This window comes from Pithys albifrons, chromosome 5, assembly GCF_047495875.1.
Source record: "Pithys albifrons albifrons isolate INPA30051 chromosome 5, PitAlb_v1, whole genome shotgun sequence".
NCBI classification, from domain to species: domain Eukaryota; kingdom Metazoa; phylum Chordata; class Aves; order Passeriformes; family Thamnophilidae; genus Pithys; species Pithys albifrons.
In genome coordinates, this window is record NC_092462.1 from 63,138,897 (window position 1) to 63,151,036 (window position 12,140).

At 37.9% G+C, this 12,140-nt stretch overlaps 1 protein-coding gene across 2 annotated transcripts in view; it reads left to right on the top strand.

Moving 5' to 3' along the window:
• Positions 1-12,140, top strand: part of STK32B (serine/threonine kinase 32B) — a 179,408-nt gene that overhangs the window by 146,132 nt on the left and 21,136 nt on the right. For both annotated transcript variants that reach the window (XM_071555231.1, XM_071555232.1), the window contains 4 exons: positions 695-798; positions 5,054-5,170; positions 6,262-6,387; positions 11,817-11,948. In XM_071555231.1, coding sequence (XP_071411332.1) covers positions 695-798; positions 5,054-5,170; positions 6,262-6,387; positions 11,817-11,948 — 479 coding nt within the window. The remainder of the gene's footprint in view (positions 1-694; positions 799-5,053; positions 5,171-6,261; positions 6,388-11,816; positions 11,949-12,140) is intronic.

Genomic DNA, 12,140 nt, shown 5'->3' on the forward strand with positions numbered 1-12,140 from the left:
TCTTATTTACATCTGCTTTTCTGAAGAAACTACCAGTGGCATTATTTAGTATGAGGGAGGTTTTTTTTTATTTGCCTGAAATTAGTGAACTGGATCCTTGTTTTGAAAAGGTTCCCCCCCTCCCCGAGTTATTTTTATGGAATTCATTACTTTATTTACAGTTTGTTTACTTCCGATAATGACAATTTCTCACAGCATAAAGTGAGTCTCAGGATTTCTATTTAACTACCATTTTCCAGTGTTGAATACCTTTTAAAAACCTCTCTGATTTGTTTTATCCAAATGTAGGATAAGTATGAGATTTACCATATTCAACACCTCCATCAGCCACGAAGACCCATCTCACTTGCAGATATTTTTTCCACAAAATGTTTACATTACACTAAAGGTTCTAAGTCACACTTCAGATTAGGAATTCTCTTATTATTTATGTTTCTTCATATAGCTTAAAACTTAAATGGACCAGGTAAGAACTAACATATGAAATTACTGACTCTTGTAAAACCCTGGCCAGTGAAGGTTGCTTGTTGTCAGTAAAACAAGGCACTGAAACTGCATCCTGAAAATGCTGTGCTTACAAGGGTATTAAGTTCCACTGAGTTGAGTCTTTATTCATTTCTCATCTGTGAATATTAATGATCCATAGTCTAACCTTAATTAAATGCTTTTTGTTTGATTTGATTTACTGTTTTAGCTCCAGAAGTGTTCCAGGCTTTTATGGATGGAGGTCCAGGATACTCGTACCCAGTAGACTGGTGGTCACTAGGAATTACAGCATATGAATTACTGAGGGGTTGGGTAAGAATGATGGGATTTGTTGTTACTTAACAAAAGTCTCAAGTTTGCAGTGCCCCTGAATGCGCTTTTCATGAGAAAATTTGAGTTACAAAGCTCAGGTCAGAAATGTTGTCCTGGTTCTTTCCCAGCTGAAAAGATTCTTGGGAAAGTTTCATTCCACCCTCAAACACATTATGAAAGTGCCTCGGTTTGGCTAAGGAAAGGCCTAATGTTTATGGCTTCTCCACAATGCTGAGTTGCAAACAATGATTTTTTTTTTTTACAAATAGAGGTTGAGTTACTTCAGACTCTGTTGTATCTTTGATTCTTTTGGCTAATACCATGAAAGAACTAATGTAATAGCCTAAGATGTTTGGCCTAGCTATAGAAAATACTTATCTGCCAGTGCATTTGTTTCTTAACTAATCAATTATATGAATAAACTTAATGAAAAATCTTCCTGAGCATGGTCAAATATCGTAGAAGATAATGGAAAATTCTTTTTCATTTTAGTCCAAAGGATTGCAGTCTGTTGCTTTAATATATACTATTCCCCATGGAAAACAGTAATTTATATACTATTTCAGGATGATGACATAGCTAAAATATCTATGGTGGTGGGGAGTTGAGGGTATTACCTTTAATTCCTGTTTTGGAAAAGAGATCTTATTGCTTTGCAGGATTTTGTTTTCAAGGAAGAAGTATTTGTTATCATGTAACACTAACAGAGTTCTGCTACCTTGTCCTGCCAGACAATCCATCCCACAAAGATCTCACAATTTCTTGTAGGATGACAGATAAAGGAAAACAGAAATAAAGAAGAACTATTCCCACTGTTAGATGGAAAACTACATTTCAGAGTATCTGCATATTGTTACTTTAGAAGCTATACTTTTCAAAGGCTTAGGAGTTGGCTAATCTATTTTGTATTTTCATAGGAATGGCAAAAGTCATGCTCCTCATGCAAAGATTTCTCCCATGCAAAGACCGTTTCTGTACTCAAAGCACAGGAGTATTAAAAACCATTTGTTTTTTTTTTTAAAAAAAAACAAAACAACAACAAAGCCACAATTATTAGCAATTTTGCTCTACTTTTGGTCTCAAAATTAAGGAGTTTTTAAGCTGACATTCTTCCCACAATGGAGCTGGTAAAGTCTGGCTATGATAAGCATAATACATCCTCAACCCTAATCACAGACAGTAGTATTAGCTGCACATACAGTAAATTGAGAGAACATCCTGATGGTTTTATATCAACCCTTTCACCAGTGAGTGTCTCCAAAAAAGAAGCACAATGAATGATTGTGTAAGGATAGCTGAACTCCCAAGACTAATCACAAAAGATCATTTTAATGTGACAAATTCATTTAAAGGAATAAAAATTATACAGACTGTTATGCATTTGCCAAGATCCATACAGTCTTTTCTGAATAAGTCAATCCAGCTACAGACAAAGTAAACTTGCTATTGAATCAGGGTTTCTTCATTTTTAAATGAAAACATTGCCACCTGTGCCTGCTCCAATCAACCAAGCCAGCTGCTTGTTATCTCCTGAGGAGCAGCCCTTGCCTATTGAGCAAGCCAGAGGGTGGCTTGGTAGCCCATGCCTCTGTATGGACTAGGAAAAGGTGTATTTGTTTTCCTGAACTGTATTTTAAGTTTTTCTAGTCTAGACAAGGCCTAGACTGGCAGGAGTGATGACAAGAGAAGTAGTGGAGGGTTGAGGAAATGTGCTTAACCCGAGGCATGGTGCTGTCTGCAACAGGACTTTCTGCAGCTGGTGCTTGGGGAGGGCAGGAAGTAAGGGAGAAAGGTGCACTAGAAAGGAGAAGGATAAAGAATTTTATTTTCCACCTTTGAGCCATGCATGGCATATGACACTGAGAGTCTGAATTCAAGAGGCATTAAATAAAAATGAGTTGGTTTTCACTGAGCGGAATTTTTGTTTTTCTTTGCCTCTACTGCTATGAGTCCTCAGGGGAGCCTCAGTGTGCTCAAGGCATTCCAGCCTTTCTCATGCCTGGCTCCCTTCTGCCAGGCAGCCAAGACAAGGCAGTGCTGAAAGTGGGGCTGTAGCTATAGGAGCAAGTTCCACCCAGTACAGAGCTGTCTGGACCTTTTTTTGGTTATCCACATTAGTGCTAGCATTTCTCAGTAAGCTGTAGGTGCATTTTTCTTCTTAGCCAGTTGCTAATAAAAGACCTAGGAAGAAAAAAATTACATTCAAAAAGCCTTGCAGCAAACATTGATCTTTCCACCAAATCCATGAAATTAAGCTGTATAGTGCCAACAGAGAGATACCAGTCTGTTCCTGAGCTATAAACAATGCTAAAATACTGGAATAACTATATATACCATGCATTTAATAGAGACAAAGAGAAAGAATGAGATAGTAGGTGGAATTCACAGACTCTGACTTTCACTACAAAGTGAACAGTTTGCAAGAAACTTTGGTAAAACACCATGAAAAAAAGCAAAACAATTCCCCCCCCCCAAATAGAACAGAAGGGATATGACCCTCAAGTGGAGTGAATAGATGAACAACATGGAAGATAGAGAAAGACCTCAAAGGACCAAACTTATAACTACCATTTATAGTTCAAATTGACTAATATCAGTATCTAAAATCTCTGCAAATGTCAGAGAAACAAGACTGCAGAATGTTAATAATCTTTAAAATCAGGTAAGTTTTAGCAATTTTCCAGTGAGGCAAAAGCCATGGGCAGAAATATCCTTAACAGAAACACTTTGCATGAGTCATAATTCCTTATAGTTGCTATTTTTAGAGTTAATCACCATTTTCAACAATTGGTGTACATTCTGGCTCAGTGATCCTATTGGTCACATTGCTACATCAAGTCTCAGTCGGCAGTAGGTTACTTCTAGATGACAGACAGAATGTTAACCTTTCATTTTGAATAACTGTTTTATGGCAACATTACCACAGGTAGAGAAAAGCATATGACAGACTATTTCAAATTACAGTTTTGAACGTGATTCAAGAAAATTATGTATTTACAGCAGGCATTTAGGTTCTGTTGAATCCATATGGACATGACATAGCTAAATCACAACAGACTAACTGAATGTGAATCAAACCAAAAAGATTTAAGCAATACATGAATTATTTTAAGAACAACGCAGTGCCTTGGAATGGATGTGGTTTTACACATATGTTCAAAGTTAAATATGTGCATGAGTCTTTCCAAAATAATATGCCCTGGATCTTTATGAGAGTGGCTCCAACTCCTTATCAGGTTAGATAACTAACACCTAGGAATATTCTTAAATGACAATCTTCTACGAGTACATGCTAGCAAAAATCAAGGGATGACTCAGTTCTTAGTCAAGGTAATGAGTGTCTGCCCTTTCCTGCTGAGGATATTGGATTAGAATGTAACCCTAGGTTGTTTATGAATTATGATGCATCAATTTGCACGCTGCTGCTATGATGGCATTTAGCTGCAGATCTCATATCACATATTTATCACCTGCTGGGTACAACTTAATTCACAAACAATCCACTGTCTGTCCTTGTTTACAAAAATACATCGAGTATAATTTTAACAACTTGCTTCACAAATACAAGTATGTGCATAGAAAATAACAAGAATATGAACTTATATGTAGTACTGTTATTTCCAAATGCTGCATTGAATAAAAGATAAAAGATAAAACTTCATGAACAGCACTGCAAAACTGAGGGCTTTTCTTAACCTATAGAATTCAGGCACTTCAAACATATGGCAGTAGATCCATGAGTTTTAATTTCAAAACAAAAGGGCAAAGGAAAAGGATTGGGATTTGGAGTCTTCTTTTTTACTATGGTTCTTACAGACTTTTATAAGCCTTTTTTAGTTTCTCTATCTATTCCTCAGTAAAATCAGGATGACAAAGCTACTTTCAGCTAACTATTTTTAATTTTGTCAGTTTAGATCACAAGAACTGATCACTAGCATTACAAGTGAAAAATAGTAAATAATCCACATTTCACATGGAATTACTCAGGAGCAAAATTATTTGTCTATCTCATTTGAACTGATACTTTCTTACATGAGAGAAAAATTTGCAGAGGAACTGCATCTATGAGTAATTACATTCACTACAATGAAAGAAAAACACACTTGCAAAGAAGGATTAGTCTCAACATTTTTATACGATATTTTAGTGTGTCGGGTATTTCCAATATAAAGAATACTGAGCTCAGGAACATATGAGTTGTCTGCACACTTTTATCCATTCTTACTGACTTGGTATTGATTTAACTTTATCCCAGAGACCCTATGAAATCCATTCTGCCACCCCCATTGATGAGATACTCAACATGTTCAAGATAGAAAGAGTTCACTATTCATCTGCATGGTGCAAGGGCATGATAGCACTACTGAAAAAGGTAAGAAATCACAAACACATTCTGTCCCCTCTTCTCTCCCCTTCCAGAAGCCCCTCCAACAGTGCAAAGGCATCAGACAAGCACACACATTGGGTAGTCAAAATTTACAGGGTAAGAGAGCAGGCTTATTTCTAGGCTTTTCTGAAAGTGAGTAGTGCAGTCTTTTCTCTTCAAAAGCTGCATTATTCTTAGGCTTATACTCCAGTTTTTCATGGCTTCAAAGAATTTAATTTACTGATTTACTGATAGCAAAACTTTGGGGATCAATAATTCCTGCTCTGTGCCCTGGTCCCATTCCCCCCAGCCATGGTTATGCAAGTGGGAGAAGGAAGGAAGGACCACTCTGCTGTGTGAATTTCTGCCATTTCCAGACAGGGAGATCTGAAATTAAAATGGCTACATCTCTTCCTGTCCCATGTTGCTATAGTTGCAACCAGAAAAGTGGAGCTACTTTGCTGCAAATGTCGCTAAGCTACAAGAAAGGGCTCTTTCTGAATGCACCACAACCCTGGAAATCATTTTCTTCCCAAAATCCCAGGTTTTTGTTTGCTTTATTTGTCTGGCCACATTGCAAGGATCATCCATCTCTTTTAGGTATTTCAGATCATCAAAATAGATACTTGAGCAGGAAATGTTAGTGAATGTGTGAATAGAGTAATAGAAGATCGATGTCTTTCGCAGCAACGAGAGATCTAGTTTTGATAGCAGTCAGGTGGATAATTTTAATTGCTGCCAGGATGCTCAGTGTAACTTTATGTTCCAATAAATTCAAGATAAATTCTATACAAATTGTTGAGTGGCATTGAACTGAGATGATTCGTTTCACTTGGACTCTTGTGTATCTGTAGACAGACTTTTGTTGCTAATACATTTATGAACTTCATGCCTGCAACAGCCATGTAGTGGCAATTAAATTATACTCATATCCTAGGAGTTATTACTTTTTTTTTTAATTGGGACTTCCAGGATCTGTTGGAAGATTCCCTAGCCATTTGCTTACACAAAAATGTGCATCATACAATTTATGTGTGATACATTTACTCTCTCTGTGGCATCCAGTCATTTGGAAAATGACTTGTCCTTGATCACAGCTCCTCACTAAGGACCCAGAGTGCCGTCTTTCAAGCCTTGCAGACATCCAAAACTCTCCATACCTAGCTGATGTCAACTGGGATGCTGTTCTAGAGAAAGCTGTGACCCCAGGCTTTGTTCCTAATGTAAGTCAATATTCCAGGTGAACAATGTTTGCAAATTCCAACTTTAATTATCACTGCTGTATTACTTGTTTATGCTTGTATTTATTGCTCTTCAGTGATTTACTTTGGGTTCTACTTTCATTTACTCAGTCACAGCTAGGGGAAAATTTGTCCCATTTCTATAGATCACAACAAAAACTAATTAACCTTGGCTCACTTTTTGTCCCCTTTCAAATAAAAACTTTTTCCAGACTGCATTTCAGCAGTTCATGCAAATGATTGACAGAGTTAACTCTGACAAAGAATATGAAGAAGACTTGCAACTGTTAAAGTTAGGCATTTGAATAACATTTGGAAAACCTTTTAACATCCCAGTATGCTGTTACTTTCTCATTTAAAAAATACAGTTCCAAAAGACTAACCTATTTCCTTTGTGACAGTTTCTTACAATAAGAAATTCAGATTCTGTGGGGGAATATGTTGGTTTCTTTTTCACTGTGGTTCAATATTTTGGTGTTTTCTTAGTATTTCTATTTTGATCATTTATAAGTGAATTTGAGGGCCATAAATAAAAAGCAATGACTGTGATGTTGCCATGCTTCTCCACTTTGTTCAGTCATACTGCACTGTAATTCTTCTTCAAACAATACCTTTGTAGCACACCAAAATTTGTTTCTATTCTTTTTTTATGCAACAGTAAGTAAAGATGAGGAAGGGGGAATAGCTAGACCCTCTTCTCATCCAGGTAAATAGTAGAGTTCATGCTAAACATGATGGGGACAGAATCTAGCCCTTGGGAAGTTGAGAGTGAGAGGGCATTGCCTAATGAAGCAAAGGTAGCCAGGTGGGTTGCCAAGACAGTGCTGGCAGTGTTTGCTGAGCTTCTTGGCATCTGACCAGAGCCTTCCCTGAAAACAACATCCTTCAGGAGAAGAAAGCTGTGGATGAGCAAGCAGGCCCTTCCCCAGGGAACTGGGGGAAAGACCAGAAATACAGCAGGTAACTAACACAACAGGTGAAGAGTATGGCAGGTTCCTCCTATAGGCACTCCAGAGGAATGTTCACCAGTAATGAAATTCCTTCCTTTCACTTTGTAGTTCAGTGCTAGTGCAAGTTAGTGCAGTGAACTCCATTCTCCTGGTGGTGTAGATCTACAAGATGAATGAAGATTGCCTTTCCTCTTTCCTTTTTTTAAAGTTAGAGCTACTTTCTGAGATACTGGAATTGTGGACTGAGTCCTCCTCAGGCAAACCTTAACAGATTATTTAGACCTCTTACTCCTGGCTAAAAGTTCAATCCACAACCATCAGCATGTGGGAAACTTCACAACACTGCTTTGAAAGAGAGGGCCAGTTCCCCATACTCAAAGGTACAGTACAGATGGGAATCCAAGAGAGAACCAGACTCTGCAAAGCCCAGTCACACATCCTAGGACTTAACGTCAAGAGAGAGGACTTCAACCTGCTTCAGCAAAACTGACTACCGAAACCTGACTATGACCAGTCTGTTTTCTCCTCCTCCAGTGTTTTTCTTTCTCGCGCATCTGCTCACTCTTCTCCTTGCTTCCATTCAACCTTGAATTCATAGGACCATATCCTCCACCTTAACTCTGGCCCCAAGAATCAGACTCAAGGCACTTTTGTCCAGGAGTGTATAGCCAACTAATGTGATGTGCCTGACTCCTAAGCAGTGAGGTACAGCAGCTGGGCTGCAGTAACAGGACCTTGGAAAGGGACCACAAATTTTCCACATCCAGCTGGCTTGTACTCAGCCTGCCCAACACTGAGTCACAAGACGTGTGTGATGGTCTGCTCCTGGCCAGAGACCCCAACTTCTTAATTCTCAGTTCCCATGTGACTTTTGTTCCTTTTTTACACCTGAATTTAGGCTGTTTTGAAGGTATCTTATTCCTGAGAGTATCGTTTTCTGACTTCTTAAGCACAGTAAAATACAAAGCGAATTTAAATATAATTTCAGAAACAACTGTGGAACCCATATATGTGGTAATCCTCTATTAGCCATGTGGCCTGTCTCTGTAACTGATGTTGACAATGGTGAATGATAGGCTGAGAAAAGAGGAAATCCTCTTCAAATATTTTCAACTGCCTACCATTAAACATGTGTCCAAAGACAGCTATTCTTTTCACTGTTGTGGATTCACCTTATTTGTGCTTTGTCAGGAACTATAAAACTGAAGGAAAATCTGTATTATTTGAGGTATAATAATACTCTGCATTTAAAAGGAAATAGAAATAAAATGTTACATTTGTCTATCCAGAGTAATCTGAAAGTCCCTTCACAAGCTCTACCAGATCCTTCTGTACAGATTCTGATATTGCAGAGCTTGTTCCACCTGGTCAATCAGGTGTGTCAGGAAAAACAGTGAGGTAAGAATCAAAGTGGCTCTTCTACCACAACCTTTCTTTTTATTGCAAACTTTACTGTCTCATGAGACCAAGTTTGGCCACACTTTTTCCAGGAACATTCTCTCTGCTGTACCAGCCAAACTTTCCCCAGTTAATTGGTGACACTCAACAAAATATTACTTGGTTTTCAGGTTGTGTTGAGAGGGTGAATTGGGGGATAAAATACCCTGCGGTCTGGGGTGAGTTTTGAAATTAGGGTTTTATATATTTTGTCAGCTTGCCCTTGCTGTCAGGAGCTTGTCTGCCCTTTGCAGGCAAGAGGGCACATGGGAGGCCTTTGGGAGCAATATCCCATAGTCTAATATAGTCCTCTGTAGTTTGATTCCATAAATATAGCTTTTTTATTTGACTAGTACATCTGTTTCTTTATGGTTTAGTTAGTTTCTTCATATTCAGCTTGAAGTCATAAATTGTTAATAGTTTATTTAAAAATATAATTTGCTTTTATTTTTAAAGTTTCCAGATTAAAGTGATGTAAAGAAAGGAACTGAAATTGATGAAACCAATATAATTATTTATTTATTAATAAATATAAATTAGCTATAAACCTCCATTCATAAAAAATAAATATATTTTACTAAAGCTGACTGGATAATTTTCAGGGAAAGCTAACAGATATCTCAATAGTATACTTTGAGTATCCAGAACTTGCTAGGAATAAAATGATGGGATGTTCTCTAACCAAATGTTTCATTGTAGGACACCACAAGTTATACAAGCAGTTTCTGATGTGATTTTACTGCTTAGAGTCTTTGATTGTTAAAAATATCTGTCATTTATATATGACTTATTTTAATACTTCCACCTTGACAGTGACAATGGTGTGATTGAACTCTCAGAAGTCCCAGTGGAAACTGAGCTGCTTTTAACATTTTCCACCACACATCTCAAATTATTTGCAATTTTTTTTCTAAGTGCTTTGAGAGAATGAGGACAAGAAAAGAACTTGTGTTACTCTAATCACAGGAGTAGCAAAGTGCTGATCCAGTAAATAGGATGCCAAGTCAAGACTTTTTGAAAATGTATTTGGTTCATCTGAACCCTAGATACTCTGGCCATACCATTCTGGCTCTTATCCTTAAATACCCCACAAATGGTGTAATGAGATGGCTTTACTGCATGAATAGAAGTTAAAAGAAAACCAAAAGCCAATCAATCAAAAAACCAACCAAACACCCCCTCCCCCCCAAAACCACCCAAAATCAAGCAAACACACACAAACACACACACACACACACACACACACACAAACCAGCTCAAGGCCTAAACTATGCTCCTGTAATTTTTTTTGCTGAAAAGATGAAAAGAACTAAGGAAGAATCTAAGAAGAATCAAGGAAGAAAAAGACCCTATAGAAATGATATTTCCAATCACTTTGCTTAAAAAAGGACTTCCTGATATAACAAAGAATCTTAAGATTTGGTTCAAGCATCATATATTAACATAACGTTTTTTAATGGAGAATTCAGAATATTTAAGTCATGTGTGTAATGTGTAAGAGAAAGCACAATTGATTGGATAGAACAGAAAAAGCATAATAGATGAGAAGGAAGAACATGATTGGGAAAAGCCAACAAGGACTCACCAAGGACAAATCATACTTGATAAAACAGATTGTATTCAATGACAATGTAACCTCCTCCATTGATCTAGAGCAAGTGATGGGATCAAGTGTACCCTGAGGAATTTCACTGATGGTATCAAACTGAGTGAAAGAGGACACTTTGAGAGAGCCACCCTGCAGAAGAATGGGCTAAAAAGAGTGAGCTAAGAACCTTAAAAAGTTCAACCAAACAAGTTTAAGGTCCTGCACCTGGGAAAACAAAGTCCAGGGGAGTAGCACAGGGTGGGATCTACACAGCTGGGGAGCAACACTGTGGCAAGGGACCCGGAGATCCAGGTGGACAGCATGCTCAATATGAGTGAACAGGGTGCTTCTGCTGCAGCAAAGAAAGTCAATGGGGTGCTGAGTTGCATCAACAAGAGCACAACCAGCAGAGATAAAGTCATTATCACACTCCACTCAGCATTTGTCAGGCCACACATGGAATACTGTGCTCAGTTTTGGTGCCCACTATGCAAAAAAGATGTGGACAGGCTGGAGAGAGTCCACAGAGATGATGAGAGGACTAGGAAGTGGGCCATAGCAGGAAGGGCTGAGAGAACTGTTTTTGTAGAGCCTTGAGAAAAGAAGACTTATCACCATGAGATGGTATTTAAATCTACAAAGAAAATGGAGGTTTGCTCCCTTTTTAAAGGAAGTCACATGGGAAAGACAAAGGGTATTGGGTACAAGTTACTTCTGGAGAGATTCCAACTAGAAGCAAGAGGAAAATTTTTCATAATGACAACATCCAGCTATTCCTATAATCTCCCCATGAAAATGATGGATTCCACAAAATAAGGCACTTAAGATTCAGCTGGACAGGTTGCTGAACCATGTTGTCCAGACTGTGGACTTGGGTTTTTCCCAGAAAAGTTTGATCAGATGATCCTTGAGATCCCTTTTGACCTGTTATTCTGTGATTCTGTGAACCATTTATTTATATAAACATTGCTATCCCAAAAAGGCCTGCTCCTTCCTCTGTTCTCAGGGACAGGATCTAGGTAACTGAATCCACTTCAGTACTTCAGAAAGATTTCAACAATTAAGGTCTAAGAGGTGCTCTCCCTCTCTCCTGCACTATTACAGGTGCCATTTATGTTCTACAGCACTAACTGACTCACAAAGACCCTGGGCCAAATTAATGTGTCTCACTGGAGTAATATAATTGTAGTCACTCTAGGATTATATCTGTATATGACTAGGAAGAGGATCTAACTCTTTATGCTTGCTTTATATTATTAGTTTTATCTTACCTCCCTTGTTTTAACTTCAAACATCACTCTAGGCCTAAAAAAGGCAGTTTTCATTTTACATATGTGGCTGTGAAGCTGGTTCATTATTACTGATATTAACTCTTGAAAGCAAACTAAAAACCATAATGATGCTTCAAAGATTAACTTTGAATCCTTTTGTACTAGAAAGGAAGACTGAATTGTGATCCCACATTTGAACTTGAAGAAATGATTTTAGAGTCCAAGCCTCTCCATAAAAAGAAAAAGCGACTTGCCAAAAACAAATCCAAAGATGGAGCTAAGGAAACCTGCCCACTGGTAAGCTGGAAACTGTGACTGCAGTCTTTAATAGGCAAACTCAGTTAAGTTCAGTGTTTTTACCTCTGAAAACAGACTTGACCTCTCTGTCATTTTACTTACAGCATAAACCATCTCCAAAGGAAGATGAAAAGTAACCACTTATTTCAGTCAAATAGTAATAACATGTTTTAAGTTATAATAATTTTTAAG